The sequence below is a fragment of the Erpetoichthys calabaricus genome, chromosome 8 (assembly GCF_900747795.2).
Source record: "Erpetoichthys calabaricus chromosome 8, fErpCal1.3, whole genome shotgun sequence".
In the NCBI taxonomy this organism is placed as follows: domain Eukaryota; kingdom Metazoa; phylum Chordata; class Cladistia; order Polypteriformes; family Polypteridae; genus Erpetoichthys; species Erpetoichthys calabaricus.
In genome coordinates this window covers 72,763,056-72,781,358 of record NC_041401.2, presented here as the reverse complement: position 1 = coordinate 72,781,358, position 18,303 = coordinate 72,763,056, and the positions used below count along the sequence as shown (strand labels likewise).

At 36.3% G+C, this 18,303-nt stretch overlaps 1 protein-coding gene across 1 annotated transcript in view; it reads left to right on the top strand.

The window, feature by feature from the left end:
• Window positions 1-18,303, top strand: part of med13a (mediator complex subunit 13a) — a 277,360-nt gene that overhangs the window by 110,483 nt on the left and 148,574 nt on the right. Inside the window, exon 4 of the mRNA XM_051930909.1 lies at window positions 13,175-13,320. Within this exon, the coding sequence (XP_051786869.1) occupies window positions 13,175-13,320 (146 nt within the window). The remainder of the gene's footprint in view (window positions 1-13,174; window positions 13,321-18,303) is intronic.

The window sequence follows — 18,303 nt, the reverse complement described above, 5'->3', positions numbered from 1 at the left end:
AATGAAAGTTGCAACAAGCCCTGGAAGTGAATAACATGTTTCATTAACACTGGAATCCCTGAAGCCTACGAAAAAACTCATAATTCCGGCTCACCCTAAATCCCTTTGCACCTCTCCATCAGCATCTTTTGTTTTGTAAATGTGTCGATCAGCACCTGCAGCAAGCAGCCTGCTATCCCATCCCCACCCTTTGACAGAGCTCAACTCAGGCAAAAAATTTTCCCAGCTTATGCCAAGGCTCCTTATCTACTTGTGAGTTGCCTGGAGTTATACAGGGTAAATAATACAGTATATCATTATTTGGAATACAAGCATTTCATGTATGTTCCATGTCTACAAAGATCTGGGTAAGTGTAGGATGAAAGGAAATGTCAGGCAAGAAAAGCTGAACATATATCTAAAGCAGAAACTTTTTCCATGTTATACTAATAATGACGTAAAGTGTATAATGTGTGAATACTTTCATCCAAATATCAAATAAACATGTGCACTTTTATTCAAGAATGTAACCAAAGTTATAAAAAAAAATTAAATTTACATGTTGCTGTCAATGAGTTAAAAACCAAGCTCAAATGTCACTTGATAGGAAGTTGATACGTATGCTTAAATGGTGTAGAGGTAAGAACTGCTGCCTTATAACTCAAAGGTACCGGGTTCGAGACTGGGTGCTCCACATTATGAGTAGTGAGCTGCTATTATTATTATTATTATTACTATAATATAATATAATAAAAACATACATTTAATTTGAGTCTGTAACACCCAGTGTAAATTTTGGCTACTTGTAAAAGTTAGTGTTTGTTTTTTTTATTATTATTCAGTTTTATTCTCTCCGTGACAATCATGTGGTACAACAAACTATATTTTTGGGGCAGGTTACCTTTTTACTGAATAGTCTGTAATTAGTTGGAAATCCCAGAAACTAGAACCTTTCAGAACTAACAGATTTGCTTCTGTATTGAACAACATATAAACAAACATTTTCACAAGTGATATCCTAAATTATTTTTATTAGTTTCTAGGAATCATTCCAAAGACTGGTTCAGTTTGAAAGCTTGTGTTTTTTTTTTTTAAACTGTCAACAACCATATTCAATGTAGTCAGTTCTTCTATTTTAACACCAGAAGCATCTGCTTCAGGTTTAGGTTCCATTCTAGTTCAGTTTATATCTAAGCAAGTTTCTCAGTCAGGCTGTTGTAAGCATATGCATCTTTGTAGTCATTTACATTATGCAAAGGCAAGGTTCTATCTTGCATCTCAATTATTCTTGTCATGTGATCCTCCAGAGATTAGCACCTTGAGATTTCTTGCCATCACAGAATACACTCTTGAGACTGTAGGGATGATAATAACTGGGTTACATCACTTATTTAGAGATTACATCAGAATTCTGAAGGAGAAAATTGTTGGTGGAAGGAGAGGGAGGGAGACTCCTCTGGTACACCTTTTTCAGGGTATGGTGATATTTACAGTATATATTTCTACAGTATGACAGTACGACATACTGTATTTTTTTTGTAGCAATTGTTAGTTACTGGATTTAGAGACCCTTTTCCTCATATCTTCTAGTGCTGTGAATTACTGAATATACAGTAGATTTTCCAAATTGAAAATAATCAAATATTTGTAGGTTGCTTTGTATTTATGACATGTTTTGTTGTAATACTCCTGTTTTTCATGAAAAAGTAAGTTTGAAGCATAGAGAGTGGGGAAGTGGGATTTTGCTTGATGTGGAAGGTGTAGTTTAAAAGGGAAAGTTTAGTATTTTTCAAGTCAGTTATTTCTTTATAAACATGATACATACAGTGCATTTGCCACACAAACATATTTTCTAAAGTTAGGTGCTTTCTGTAAATTAAAAAAAAAAAGTGTGTTGCTTGCACTGGATCGTTACAGTGGAGCCAATGTAGCACTTCTAACAGCAGAGGTATTTTTTATGTTTATATCCTTCCATTTCACCATGGGAAAAAACTATAGACTATACTTTGGCTGGATAACTTGAAAATTTTGTTAGACATTATTAACTTAATTGTTCCCATAAAATCAGCTATTTTACAGAATATTTGTAAATTGTTTTATAAAAAGTCTTCATAAATGAATAATGCTAATGTTGGATTGCAGAGAGGAGGTTTGTGCAGAATATACAAAACTTGTTACACTATGAGACTTGTGCACCAGGTCACAAATATGCTGAAGCTGACAAGTAGGATACGCCCACCTCATAGACTGAAATAATCAATTAACAATTATTTATACTTGGACATTAGCATTTTGTTTATTTATATACAGTGGGTACGGAAAGTATTCAGACCCCCTTCAATTTTTCACTCTTTGTTATATTGCAGCCATTTGCTAAAATCATTTAAATTAATTTTTTTCCTCATTAATGTACATACAGCACCCCATATTGACAGACAAAAAAAAGAATTTTTGAAATTGTTGCAGATTTATTAAAAAAGAAAAACTGAAATATCACATGGTCCTAAGTATTCAGACACTTTGCTGTGACACTCATATATTTAACTCAGGTGCTTTCCATTTCTTCTGATCATCCTTGAGATCACCTTCATTTGAGTCCAGCTGTGTTTGATTATACTGATTGGACTTGATTAGGAAAGCCACACACCTGTCTATATAAGACCTTACAGCTCACAATGCATGTCAGAGCAAATGAGAATCATGAGGTCAAAGGAACTTCCTGAGGAGCTCAGAGACAGAATTGTGGCAAGGCACAGATCTGACCAAGGTTACAAAAAAATTTCTGCTGCACTTAAGGTTCCCAAGAGCACAGTGGCCTCCATAATCCTTAAATGGAAGACGTTTGGGACGACCAGAACCCTTCCTAGAGCTGGCCGTCTGGCCAAGCTGAGCTACTGGGGGAGAAGAGCCTTGGTGAGAGAGGTAAAGAAGAACCCAAAGATCACTTTGGCTGAGCTCCAGAGATGCAGTCAGGAGATGGGAGAAAGTTGTAGAAAGTCAGCCATCACTGCAGCCCTCCACCAGTCAGGGCTTTTTGGCAGAGTGGCCTGTCGGAAGCCTCTCCTCAGTGCAAGACACATGACAGCCCGCATGGAGTTTGCTAAAAGACACCTGAAGGACTCTGAGATGGTGAGAAATAAGATTCTCTGGTCTGATGAGACCAAGATAGAACTTTTTGGCCTTAATTCTAAGCGGTATGTGTGGAGACAACCAGGCACTGCTCATCACTTGTCCAATACAGTCCCCACAGTGAAGCATGGCGGTGGTAGCATCATGCTGTGGGGGTGTTTTTCAGCTGCAGGGACAGGACGACTGGTTGCAATCGAGGGAAAGATGAATGCGGCCAAGTACAGGGATATCCTGGACAAAAACCTTCTCCAGAGTGCTAAGGACCTCAGACTGGGCCGAAGGTTTACCTTCCAACAAGACAATGACCCTAAGCACACAGCTAAAATAACGAAGGAGTGGCTTCACAACAACTCTGTGACTTCTTGAATGGCCCAGCCAGAGCCCTGACTTAAACCCAATTGAGCATCTCTGGAGAGTCCTAAAAATGGCTGTCCACCAACGTTTACCATCCAACCTGACAGAACTGGAGAGGATCTGCAAGGAGGAATGGCAGAGGATCCCCAAATCCAGGTGTGAAAAACTTGTTGCATCTTTCCCAAGAAGACTCATGGCTGTATTAGCTCAAAAGGGTGCTTCTACTAAATACTGAGCAAAGGGTCTGAATACTTAGGACCATGTGATATTTCAGTTTCTTTTTTAATAAATCTGCAACAATTTCAAAAAATTTTTTTTGTCTGTCAATATGGGGTGTTGTGTGTACATTAAGGAGGAAAAAAAATTATTTAAATGATTTTAGCAAATGGCTGCAATATAACAGAGTGAAAAATTGAAGGGGGTCTGAATACTTTCCGTACCCACTGTATGTATATGTATATAATATATATATTGTTGATGGCGTTTTCATCTGATAGCCAAGACTCGGCCAACTCTCCGGCACTTTTAGTACTGGCCTTAAATTTTACTTTTACGTTGTCCCAGTTGAATGTGTGTAAGAAGGACATGTACACAATAATTAAACTATACAACACCCCCCCCCCCCCCGATCATACTGACTTAGTCACCTCCCCCCACCCCCCACTGAATGTGTTGCTATATATTGCCTTTGATTCTTGTAAGTCTAAGCATTATCCTCTGATGAAGACCCCTGATAGGGGTTGAAAGCTCAGGAATAAAACTATTGTATGATACGTAATTCGTTTTTTCTCCCTTCGTGGATCTCCAACTGCAAATATGCAAACCGTATCACAGACCTTCTCTTCCATGTATATGTGTGTGTGTGTGTGTGTGTGTGTATATATATATATATATATATATATATATATATATATATATATATACACTAGCAAAATACCCGCGCTTCGCAGCGGAGAAGTAGAGTGTTAAAGAGGTTATGAAAAAGAAAAGGAAATATTTTAAAAATAACATAACATGATTGATATATATATTTCAAAATCCCCGCGCTTAACAGCGGCGAAGTACTGCTTTAAATTTTTATTAAGAAGAAAAGAAAACCTTTTTAAACTGAGAGAAAATATACCAATAAAAATTTGTTAAGGATCTGGTTTTTTGTGAAGCTGTCTTTACACAGCTTCTCCACTGTTTTATAAACGAACGCCATATAAGCCCGTCCTTTCTGCTTGCTTCGCGGTTCTGTAGTGGTTTATTGTTCGTCTATTACGATTGTTTTTATAAATGAATGCCATATAAGGCCATCCTTTTTCCTTGCTTTGCCAAGGAAGCAGCCTTTTTATTTAATGCACGGGTTCTCCGTTGTTTCATTGTTCGTTTATTACGATTGTTATAGTTGTCTTTGTATACCACGTTGTCAGTTGAGCACTCCGGTTGGAATATGACCAAGCCGTGGAAGCTTACTGTTGAGAATACAACGTATAGTTGTACAGGAGAAAAATGGCAATCTTTTGTAGGTCTATGAACTTAATTTATGCCTGTATGTGTCAGTCGCTTCATATTCTTTTCGTACCTTATTAATTGTGTAATGTGTTTTTTGAACAGGTTTGATTCATCAAAGTGATCACTCGTGCTGTGTTCAGTCAGTCACTCGCTCGCTTCTTATTGTTTCGCTGCCTTCTCAATTGTGTAATGAATGTTTTCTTCAGCGCTCTTTGTGGCTGTTCCTTGTTTTCAGTTCATGTGATTACGTAGGAGGCGTGATGATGCGATACGCGACTCCACCTCCCACGGCCATCGAGCTGCACTCCATTACAGTATATGGACAAAAAAGAGGTTCCAGTTATGACCATTATGTGTACAATTTCGAAATGAAACCAGCCTAACTTTTGTAAGTAACCTGTAAGAAATGAGCCTGCCAAATTTCAGCCTTCCACCTACACGGGAAGTTGGAGAATAAGTGATGAGTGAGTGAGTCAGTGAGGGCTTTGCCTTTTATTAGTATAGATGCACTGTTACCCTAATGAGGACAAAATGCCACAGATCGTTGCAAAGATTGTCAAGTTCTTTCACTTGTAAGCTATTGAATCGCAGTACTTTAATGTATATAAAAGAAAGATGGGTATAGGGAGCTGAATAAGTCACAAGTATTTTGAGTGTTACAGGTGCACTGCAACCAAAAAATAGTGATATGAAAACTATATTAAAGAAAATAACTTTTTTTTTTTAAGAAAGACATACGATGCAAACATATTTTTTTTTACTTTAACTACATCATAACATTCCATAATGGCTTACGGAAAGACATTGCTTTCCATATTGTTTGTCTTCAAGTTTTGTTGCTATAAGGTTTTCTAAATGGAGTTTTGTAGATGTGTACTTCAAAAAATAAAAATGTTTTACAGTTTTTCTTGTGATGCCATCCGTATCTGTCTGCATGAAACAACTTTGCTCCCATAAGATTGCTTTTATTAAGTATACATGATATTTATGGATAACACATGAAATTTTAAGTTATTTTGAAGACCCCCTTGCCATTTATAACAGATTCCAGTTTGAGAAACACTGGTACAAGGGAAAGTTGTTTTCATATTTACACTTTAACTGTTATTTAGCATTGTTGTTTTTGCTGTGCACAAAAACAAAACTGTTTAACCTACCTGATGCACATGCTGTGATTCATATTTGTATGTTCACATCTGTTTCATAATCCCACTAGACACAGTTTTAGAAAATAAATACATTATCTTTTTTTAAACATTTTATTGATTTTATTAAAATCAAGCAACATTCCATACAAGCAAGTCAAATTTTACAAGACTAGGATCTAGTCAGGTTAACCCCCACCCATGAGCAAGAGAGCTAGGTCAACATAGTGAAACTTCAATAGTAGAAAAAAATAAGTAAGTAAATAAATAGAATAAAAAGGGGAAGAAATCCGCTTGCTCAATTTAAATGCTTATTTTGAAATGTTAATTAGATCCTACCAGGTTTTTAAAAAGTTTTGTGCAGATGATCTAAGTGAATATTATTAGTTTTATCAATGTCAGGTAGTATGTGCTAAGATTTTTCCAGTTGAGCAAGATAAGTCTATGATAAGTGACACTGATATTTTTAAACCTACTTTTTTCATTTTTGTAGTGTTTTGCAGGATCACCACAAACTAGTAGCCTCAAATATTTCCATTAACTGTTTCATGGCTTTTCTCTTTTATTCAAGAAAGCATTTCTTTTTCAATTATAAGGATTTTTGGTATTACTGGTGTGATTTTGATTCCAGTTATTTATAAGTATATTGTAATGCACTGAGCAGGATGATGTAGGCTGTGGCCAACCTGTTTATTTGAAAACTGCTGACAAAAATAGTCATTAGAAACACTTCCTGATTTTTCAGTACGTGTAAAGCGTTGATGTGAAGCATAGTGGGGGGGGACTTTTGGTTTTCAACCCTTTTTTGTTTGAGAGTTGATCATAACAGATTGTGGACCTGTACAGCATAAAATTGAGTGTTGTATACATTATCTGGTAATCATTCATTGCAAAGAGAACAAGAATTGTGTTTAAAAATATTTAGCTAACCCGCTTCCTTGCATAACCTGCACACCCCTGCCATTTGCTGTTTTTTTAAACAAACAAAAAAAAAAAAAGCATAGCCTGCTAGTTAAATTCATGAAAAATATATACTACTTGCATATTTGCTTATTTTTCATTTTTGATATCAAACTCACTCCTGTTGTCATTTTGCTTGTTTGAGTTATTACTAACTATAAGCAGGATCCTGAGAAAAGAAAAATTGAATGAAAATTTATTTCATCAAGTCCATTAGTTATTTGATGTTTAAGCACAGGCCTAGCATTTGTTAAGTAATATTTTCTAGATTTTGTGAAATTTGATAAGAATAATTACCGTTTTCATTTTGATATTTAACTTCCTTCATATTTAAGAGATCTTTTAAATTTGGCCATTGTTAAATTACTAATTTCCATATAGTGAGAAACCTGTCGTCAAAACAAAAAAAAAAAAAAAAAAAAAAAACAGAAAAGAAAGAGACAAGTATGCACCTGTTTGCACTAGTCTGCAGAGTCGCACCTGGCTTTTAAAGGTACGTTGTTGATAAGGTTAACACTAAGGGAGAAGACTTTCTTGAATTGGTGTAAATATAAATGTTTGTAATATTGGTTGTGTTTATTTCCATGCATTTAAAGTTGCATGTTTTCTTGTAATGGTGTACACTATCAAATTGAAGTCGAACATTGCTAGAAGCCTGCAGGATGAAATCAAAATTTAATCCTGCCAAATTTAGGGTTGGAAGCAGACTGGAAATGGCATTTTGAAAGTTTAGCTTTAGACTGTGACTATACTCTGATGCATTGTCAGTGTCTGTTTGTTTGTGGGGTTTTTTTGTACATTTGATCTTTATACAAGGGACAGTTTTTAGTTTATGTGCAGGTGGTATTATGGTACAGGATGTGGCATTTAAACCATGCTCAGTTCATACTAAGGGGCCCAAAGTCTGCCAGGAAAATATCGTCTACCATTACACCACCACCACCACCACCAGCCTGAACCATCGATACAAGTCAGGTTGTATCCATGGTTTCATGTTGTTGACAACAAATTCTGACACAACCATCCAAAATGTGGCAGTAAAAATCCAGACTTATCAGACCTGGCAACTTTTTTTTCCAATCTTCTGTTGTTCGAATTTGGTGAGCCTGTGCAAACTGTAGCATCAGTTGCCTGTTCTTAGCCGATGTTGTAGTCTCCTGCTGCTGTAGCTTCTGCAAGCCTCGGTTGTAACAAGTGGGTTATTTGAGTTAGTGTTGCCTTTCTATCAGCTCAAACCAGTCTGGCCATTCTTCTCTTACCTCTGGCATAAACAAGGCATTTTTGCCCAGACAAATGCCACTCAAATGATATTTTCCATTTTTCTGACCATTCTCTGTAAACCCTAGTGTGTGAAAATCCCGGTAGATCAGCAGTTTCTGAAATACTCAGAACAGCCTGTCTGGCACCAACAACCATGTCATGTCCAAGATCGCTTATCATCTTTCTTCCCCCCATTCTGATGCTTGTATTGAACTTCAGCAGGTTGTCTTGACAATATCTACATGCCTAAATGCATTGAGCTACTGCCATGTGACTGACTCATTAGATGTCAATGTCAATTTATTTATATAGCACATTTAAAACAACATTGGAATGCTGTGGCCAAAGTGCTTTACAATAAAAAAAAATACAATTAACATAAATAACATAAATAAAATAAATGAACATAAATAAAATAAATAATAAATAGAAGTAAGAATACATAATCAGAATGTGGAAATCAATCCGTATTACTGAAGGTCACGGAAAGCAAGTAAAATTAAAGCAAGTGAAGAAGGTATTTGTGTTAACAAGCAGGTGAACAGGTGTACCTAATAAAGTAGCTGGTAAGTGTGTATACACCAAGACTCCCAATTTGCTAATGTAATTTGTTACATAAAATAGCCTTAACTTAATTTTTCTAAGCATAATGAAGAATGCAAGCTACTAGTGGAACATGCAGACCTGCAGGCCAGTCCACAGGATTAACCATAGATGCTTATCTCGATGGCAATAAAATAAAAGGGAATAGAAAACATGGTCAGAAGCAGTGTATATGGAAGTCCTAAATAACAGAATTGTGTTACTGGAAAAAGAAGAGGAGGGTATGGAAAACTCGTAGAAGTTATGCAAGAATGTTATAAAGCATCAAACCAAAAGACAGAAGTACTGACTGTTATAACAGCATTGGTCTTGTTTAAAAGAGGTGAAGAAATTCTTTGTAAGTTGTAAAAGTTCTGTGACGTTTGTTTGTGCTTTTAGTTTGTATTCTTATTTTATTTGCCATCTGCTTATAAACGCTTGGGAGCGTGGACCGAGGAAAGCATGTACAGTAGGAGTGTAGTACTGCAATAGTAGTATTTGATAATGTAACAGTGGTGATTTAAAGTTGATTCATTAAAAAGAAAAAAAAAACTAGTAATAATTAATAGTGACTAATTATACTGTGAGTTTGAATAGATGGCTATCAGCCAAAAATATTTTGGTAATTTTTCTTACTGAAAAGTTACTTCTTTTGTTGGTCTGTTTCTATCACATTCTAAGAAACAGCATCTCCATGAGCTACAGTTGTAATTTGCTTTTTTTTTTTTTTTTTTTAATATTCCTGCTCTATTTTGCTTACTTCATAAAGCCTTTACTGCTAGTTGTCAAATTGTACATGTGTTGTACACAGAAACATGAAGTGCACACTTGACCAAGTAAGTGTATGATTATTAGCTTAATATCTCTGCTTAGCCGATGTCAAATTTTGCATCATCATATGTAGTAATTGGCAACACCACATTAGCCACTTCTCAGCTGTTAAATTTCCTGAAGAATGGTGTCGATAGAAAAAATAGGAGAGGTCTGTGTGTGTTTGTGAGTAATATCTGGCTAACCACAACCAATGAGAGAAAAAGGCGTAGTGTAAAATAAAAGGTTTAATACAGCAAGGCAAAGAAAATGTAATCACAAAGAGGTTGAGGAAAGGAAAAAAAAAAAACAAACTAGGAGTGGCTATCTTTGATCTCCTAGTGAAACCATGTGGGTGTTAATCAAGTAGTCTACTGGAGAATTGTCCTGGGAATTTTAGTCTTCGTGTCAGGATTACTACAGAGTTAGAGAAGAGGTTAAAATCTGTTTGGCAGGGGAGGGGTTATAAAGATTAAGAATGTGTATTGTTGGATAAATTGTATGAATTTGATTGGTCGAGAAAAAACATAGTTTAGAAATTATTTTGCTGCAAACTCTAGTATGATGGTTTAAGTTAAAAATGTCCTGTGACTACGGTGGTCCCCAATCCCCAACCCAATTCTATAGTATGTGGTTGGGAGTAAGAGTCACGTGCATTAATGGGATCTTGTGCTCTTCTGAGGAAATGAGGAGAGATACCTGTAGTTGTAGGCCATGAAAGTGTTTGCTTAAGCCTTTTATCTGATCAGCTTATGTGTATGTTAAGTTAATGAAGCTGTCAGCCTTGTGTGTTTGCTTTTTTGTCCTCATCTCATTGGATGATATGCACTGTGTTGATAGACATGGCTGTAAAAGATGATGTGCTGTTGATACTACGTATGTGTCCTAAATTATTTATTCTTGCTCTTCCTGTGGAAGGTCAGGCTGATCTTTCACTTTGGTATCATTCAGCTGTGTTTGTTGTACCTTCATTTTGAGTCCTACAGTTGATGCATGTGTCATTTCTGTGCAGAATGCACCTTATTGTCATTGTGTGTATTAGTTTGTTTTGTGCTAGGAGTTGCTTGTGTGCATGCCACTAACACTTTACTGCAGATGTTGCCAGTCTGTGCACAAGCAGTGTCAATGAAACTGTTCCTGTCAGGAGATGCATGCTGCCGCATCTTCTGTGGACGTGGAAAGGACTTGAGGTCAAATTTGGGGCTGCTGTGAGCCAAATCTCAAAATAATTGGTCACATAACATATGTCATGGCATAAGCTATCTTTTGAGACCAAGATCATGCTTCAAAGGCCAGTGCTGCGCAAGTCAAAGTGATAAGTATAATAGATTGATTGGTGTGATAGTAATTAAACTTTCCTGCCTGTTTTCATTGTCAAAACATGTCACATTGGAACTGGTTATTTGAGCTGCTTTGAATTTTCTGATGTTTCATGTTGGGGTGTCTATGCATACCCTGAAATGGTAGAACTATCTGATTGATTGTTTTACATTTTTAACTTAGGTTCACCTCTTCTGCTGACCTGAAGTGACAAAATAATTAGCATAAATATTACTTGCGCAAATTTATAAGCTAAACTTTGATAGTGGTTTAATTACATTTATGGTATATCATATAATTAGCACCACTTTAAAATTCTGCAACATTTTTGCTAAACCTTTTTCTTATGATGGTTCTGAGAGCTTTGTTTAGCTGTAGCGTAACCTAAAAATGTTTGACTTAGAAAGTTAACTGTACTGCAAAATGGCCTTAGAATGTGATTTTTGCCACTCTGTTTCATTTATAGTTAACCTGATAATCTACTGAACATTAAAGGATTGATTGATTGATAAGCAACATAGGTTGTTTTTTTCCCCACACCTCTTTAGCTTTGTTCTTTGTGGTTGGTACTTGTTTGTCATCAGTATGATGTTTTGAATATGCAGTTTAATTTGGGAAGTATGACTTTATAGCATTTATCCTTGTTGTATAGTACTTTTCTATAAAGAAGATATAATTTGATTATGTTATAGGTGAGATGGGGATAACGTACATCAAATATAAAAATTGTGGTTAAGGTTTTAATTAGAACATAAACAATCCCTAGCATTCTATAAAATTCAATGCATTCTAGGTCTGCCTCTGTTTTTTGGGAAAACAAAAATTAACATCTAGTTTTGTCAAAATAATTCAGGTAGGTATGTGAATGTTTTCTTTGATTTTTTTTTTTTTTTTTTATTGAATAATTTTATATATAGATTGTGAAAGCCAAATTCATCCAAAGAGCTTTTAAAAAACAAAAAATAAGTGTGATGTGTATTTAGAATTATTCATTTTATTTTTTGACTTAAGGTTGTCATAATCAGTTTAAATAAATTATCATATAAGTATGTATGCAGCTTCACAGTAAAACTCATTACATGTGTATTTTTAAAACATTCGCTTAAGCCGAGAGGTGCATAAACATTTATTCGTAGACATTGCGAATATGGCTAAAAGATTTCTTTTTGTTCCCTGGAGAACCGATGAATGACAGAATCACTTAAGTAAATTCAGAAGTAGCGCAATAAGCCTACAGTATGAGCAATATTGTCACCTTTATGTGCTTCATATGCTTCAGTATCATTAACAAAATTATATTTTGCAGCCATTAACACACAATAAATTTCTTTGTACTCTCTATGGTTGCAAATGCTGTTCAAATAGCCACCTATCAAACAATAAAGCCGACCAATTTGGGTGTAATTATTATATGTTCCACACCTTCATATTAATTATGAGTTAACTTTGCATTTGTGACTAGTAGTGCATGAGGATGGCAGTAAAGGGACTGATGTACTTAAGTAGGGGCAGATAAAAAATGACCAAATATCATCCCAGAAAATGAAGGTTGTGGTGTCAGTCACTAATGATAACTAAACTTTAAATTCTTGTTGCAAATTATAATTTTTTGGTCGCATTTGCAACTATTTTAGCTGTAGTTTGTGGCCCTGAATTCCTTGATATTTATCTGCTAGATTGAAACAAGATGAACTGAGGCTAGCATATTTGTGTCATTTGTTCTCTTTACAGTTCTTACTTGGCAAGCAGGCTGACTATCTTTTCTTGAAAACCAATAAAGGCTGAACTTGTGGTTCATAGCAATAGGAAGAGCATCATAAACTGTGTACTTAACAATGAATGCAACTGATTGGTTTAAATGGTATCATATGGTGCTAAATTGTAATGCATAAACTGTTAGTGTTCATTCATTTTCAGATATTTATTAGTTGCATGTTTTGCATAATTCGTGAGGGGTGGTGCATTTCAATAGGTTTTACAAAATTATTTTTTCTGAGAAAAACAATTGCTGACTTTTAGTGTTTTTCATGAGCTAGGGTTATTTTATAAAAGTTTTAAAAATGCTATCTTCTGATTAGATATACTAAAATGTGTGTAGTCTCTTGGTTTAAAATTTTTTTTTTTTTTTTTTTTCCCAGTGAGCACTTGTCATGTGCTTTTACCTTCTTCTTGCACGGTGAGAGCCATGTATGTACCTGTGTGGAGATCAACCAGCATCAACCAGTTTACCATGTGACAGAGGAGCACCTCACACTAGCCCAGCAATCCAACAGCCCTTTTCAAGGTGAGTAGGACATGTCTGTCCTATCAACAAACTATGTTCTTTTATTTATTAAGTTGTAAAGGATTGTGATTTTCTTTTGAAAAAATAATTAAAATATGCCTTGTATTTTAAGTGTTTATACACACCATTATTGAAATTTCAGCTTTTGTTAATGTAAAGCAGGCCTATTTAACTTTACAAACAAGAAGGATAAATACTAAAATCAAGTGGTGGTGTGGGTGCCAAGCCTTAAAACTTTGTTGGTGAAATGCTACTAATGCTAACAGTTCTATGTTATAGTATAATACACCTGTTATTAGGCTAGTTTATATGGCAGTGATTATCCGTCTCCTTTTATAAGTCCAAATTTTAGCATTCCACTTGTACAATAATGTCACACAACATTAAGTAAATTCACCGAAACAAATATAGCATGTTAAAATAAGTCTGTATTTACAAGTTGTTATAAAGAATAAAATAGATCATCAAGAAGGTCTGAACATAATGGAATATGGTCTCCTTCATTAACTCTTTTAGGGCTAATTTTTTTTTTGTTTCTTTTCTCCCAGGGCTGAATATTTTTCCAAAAACTAACATTTTTTTAAAAAAGAACACAAAGCAATTGTTTAACACATCAAATCAACAAAAAATATTTACTTTGGACAAATGTTACTGTCTTGCATGTTGTATGAGCCTGCATACTCTATGATTTCACATACATATCACATTCATTTTACACAGCAAAGTCTGATCTCGCTCAAAGCAGCCAATTTCAGTCATTGCCACATTGCACTCCTTACAATATGTGTTGCTTTGATGCCTATTTTTCAATTGTCTGTTGCTGCACTTTCTCACATATATTGTTAGTGTGTACTGTAGAGAGACAAGTCACCCATTTGCCATCGTGCCATGCCACTGCCACCAAGTTTTCTGCCTGCATGAAAACCGTATTGTCACCTCTTTTCATCTTCTGAAACTTTATGAACTTTATGTATGGCATTATAGCCTGGCTCACCCCATGGGATTTGCTTCTGTTTATTACAGAAGTGAATAAAACTTTGCAGCAGCACGTACCTAAGCCACCAGGGGACAAAACACGTTTGGACCAGTGCTCCCTGAAGTTATATCACCAGTTCTGTCCCACCTCCATTTGTAATGCCACAGCGCGCTTCATCTCGTCTTTCGTTGTGGGTTTCCACTTTGAAAAACGAGAATGCGATGCAAACGCAGCCCGCGATTCAAAAAAAATCTCTGCCTGCCTGTTTGTCTCGTCTGACAGTAGCTGAAAAGCAGCATCAGGAGAGAGCAGCCTGAAGTACAGCAGCTGGTGATCTGTCGTGTCCAACAGCAAGCCATGCCGTCTTGTAAACTCCGGTAGCCAGATCGGCTCTCAACGGATCAATGTCTGTGTATTTATCCCATGCGAACCTTGCTGTAGATGCATCGGCTGCGCGAAGGCACTCAACTGGCAGCAGATCCGCTGGTGCGGCATCGGCTGGTGTCTGATCAGCTGATGCCTGCTTCTAACTCTCTTGCTAGATCTCCTGATCACTGCCAATAAAGTCCGATTCTGAAAAATCAAGAGTCCGACTCCGCAATAATGCGCAAAACATTGTCTGCCGAGTGTTTTCTTTTCTGCACTTGCTTCGCTGCCTTTTCACATGTCGGTGCCATCTTGCCTTTGTTTACATTTCGCAACTCACGCACACGCAATGTTTATTTGCCGAGTCAACGAGTCTAGCATTCCTCCAAGCACAGAGGGAATGCCTGTGACGTGACAGTGAGATTTGTTGCCATTAACAGCTGATTGTCGCCCCCTATCCCTGGATGTCGACTTTTGTCGACATTCGCCTTCAACCCCTCCTGTCGACAAAAGTCGACATCCGCCCTAAAAGAGTTAAAAAAACAGTACTCAGCAGAATAACTTTGCAATAACTTATCTAATTATAAACATACACCAAGAATCAATATTAATACACAAAGGGAAACCATGAGCATTAATACAAACATATTCTTTTTACTTGTGGTATTTTGTCTAAAATGTATCACATATTCACTGCTGGACCTTTATACAGGTATACATTTACAGCCTTTATTAGCTTGACTTCTGCTAAACACCTGCTACAGCAATCCTCAGCTTAAATCAGAAAGAGAAAAAAACATTCTGTCTTGCTTTTACAGTCTCAATGCGGTCTGGCTCATTTAAAGTGAAGACAATCCTGATGCACTATTACAACTTGGCATTAGTCATGGAACTTTTTGTGTTTGTTTTAACGCATTCATGTGAGACAAGCTTAATGCTCAAGTATAAGTAGATCCAAATACTGTCAAGGCCACCTTTCTCATAGTTGGGTACTGATATTGATTAACTTGAGTAGTCCAAAAGTACACTGCAATCACAGGCTGCAAGTGGTGCTTTAATGCAAAGGACTACTGCTCATCAACTAATCCCATTCATAATGAGCTCTTGTCAACACACTGGAGTTTTTTGGCTTTCTCGCAGAACTCCTCTTTGATGGAGAAAGAATAATGGAACCTACAGCATCTCAGTAGGAATACATAAACCATTGGGAGGAATTTTTTTTTTTTTTTTGTCTGTCATGAAAAGTTTGATGTGTTCTCATTGATATGCTCAAGAATACCTAGAGCTATGGGAAGTGCCGCAACTTTTGTTGGATGTGACAATCTCTAGCTTTGTCTTTGAATACATGAAGGTGCTCTACCACAATGCCAACAGACTTCTCCTACCTCTGTAATTTTAGATTCAATGAGGTCAAATGTTCATAAAAAATGTCACACAGAAATCAGACAATTGCTCTAAATTGTTCAGCATGTTCTCAAAGAGTTGCAGTGCCTGTGCTTAAACTTGTGTGGGAAAGACCCAATTTCCTTATGGAGTTCAAAGAAACGATTCTTGACCTTTCCTTTGCTGAGCCATCTAACATAATTATGTAAGAGTAAGTCAGCCAGCAGCTGGTGAAAGAGGTGATGCAGAAAGCTGGAGTGTTTGTGTTTGTTTGTGTGTGTGTATATATGTCTGTGTATGTATATATGTGTGTATGTATGTATGTATATGTAATATGTAATAATTCCCATGTGTTATGCATATGTAATAATTCCCATGAAAATAATAATCTGTTTAAATGTACATCCGCTTCCCCATATGCAAGCAGAGGGCAGAGCCCCCTAGTGTGTGTGTGTGTGTGTGTATATGTATGTATGTATGTATATATGTATATATGTATGTGTATATGTATATGTGTGTATGTATTATTATCGGTCAATGTTAATTAAAACTAAAGACACCATAATCGGTCAGATGTGTACATGTACATTTTAACCAGTGCAACTGACCGATATAATTCGGGCTTGTCAGCATTGTCAGTTTGCTAAATAATTAAATGTTGCTTTCATTTAGACAGACATTAAGCTGCAGAAAAATGTGCATGCAAGCAGATCCCCTTGCGCTCACAAAAAAAAAAATACCATGGGGTTCCCTAGTTTTGCTGGCAGGAGCACTACACACCATGTTTATTCATTGGGCAGATATCGTTAGTAAAACAGCATGTCAGCCGTGTGATCATATTTTTTTGTGGAAAATTTAAGACAACAGAGTTGCAATGTGATTCTGTCTGTTGAAGCACTTAAATGTCTGCTTAGTAAGTGTGGCAAGACAGATTCTGCAGTTCAGACGGCGAAAACCACACTTTTGGTGGCTGTCACAAAACACTTCAGTGGTGCATTCTCCGAGTCTGTATACTATCTATAATACTGTCCTTGATCCATGGTACAAATATCGAACAACTGGCCAAGATGAGATGTCAGCTGGTGAAGGTGATGCAGAGAGCAACAGCACAAGAGAAAAAGATTTGCACTTGGGGAGATGTTGCTGCTTCATTGCTGGAGATGTCTGAAAAAATTCTTAAAGAAAATTAACATGTGGCTGCAAAACCACATTCAACTGCTGCCGAGGTAAAATAACAGAATATAAAATTAACGGTAATCATACTAATTACATTGACCAGACATCCCAAATTCGGGAAAAAAAATCATTGTTACGGATTTTGCAGCTTCCAAACATCCAATCAGTATCATCATGCATTTGCTGGAAACTCTCAGCACTGCTAGGCGGCTTGCTTGGGACCATGCATAACTTAAGAGTGCTGGGCACACTGCTCTGCATATATTAGCGGAAAAGAAAAGAAACATGTTAACGGCATCACCTTGCCTTTTTTGGCAAGTTTTTACAATTTATGTTTGCCAGATTGCCTACAAAATTGTTGTTGCAGCACCGCAGTTTGTGGGTTTTTTCCATTTTGGAAAGTCGAGTGCCTGTGGAACAATAGTGGAGGAATTTAATTTAGTGGGCACCTAACAAAAAGGAGGAACATGCTCACCTGCATGCCGCTTCAACTTTTGTACCTTGTAAAAGATGTCTCCTGTGTCTAAACTATAAAAGAATTTAAGACAAGATCTACTCCAGTTTTAATGTAAGCATTACTTTAAAACAAAATCACCTTGAAATATACAGCAGTCTCTCAATATTTCAAAGCACACCTGCGTTACAAAGTGTTTCATTGTGGAACAGTCTGTGCTGCATCTCTTAAAACTGCATCCACATCACACTTCATACAGAATGCCCTTTATATGACCCAAATCATTATACTGTACGTCAAGCTTTCAACGTCACAAATTTTTATTAATGGTGGTGGTTGGTACAGGCAGTTTTCCTGTTTTTTTTTTTTTTTTTTTTTTTTTTTTTTTTTTTACAATATATTGGGTCAACCTAATAATAATTTATTTTTTTATTCTAATATAGGTAAACATTTATAAACTCGCTGTGTTTTTTTGTTTTTTATTTTATTTTTTTCAGCTGAATAACTTATCTAAGCGAGTCCCCTTTCTCCAGAAGTAAATGCACCCTCTAGTATTGGAAAAGCAATGCAGCCCGTTTCCCAACATTGGCCAAGGTAGCGATCAAGTACCTATTGCCACCTTGTACCA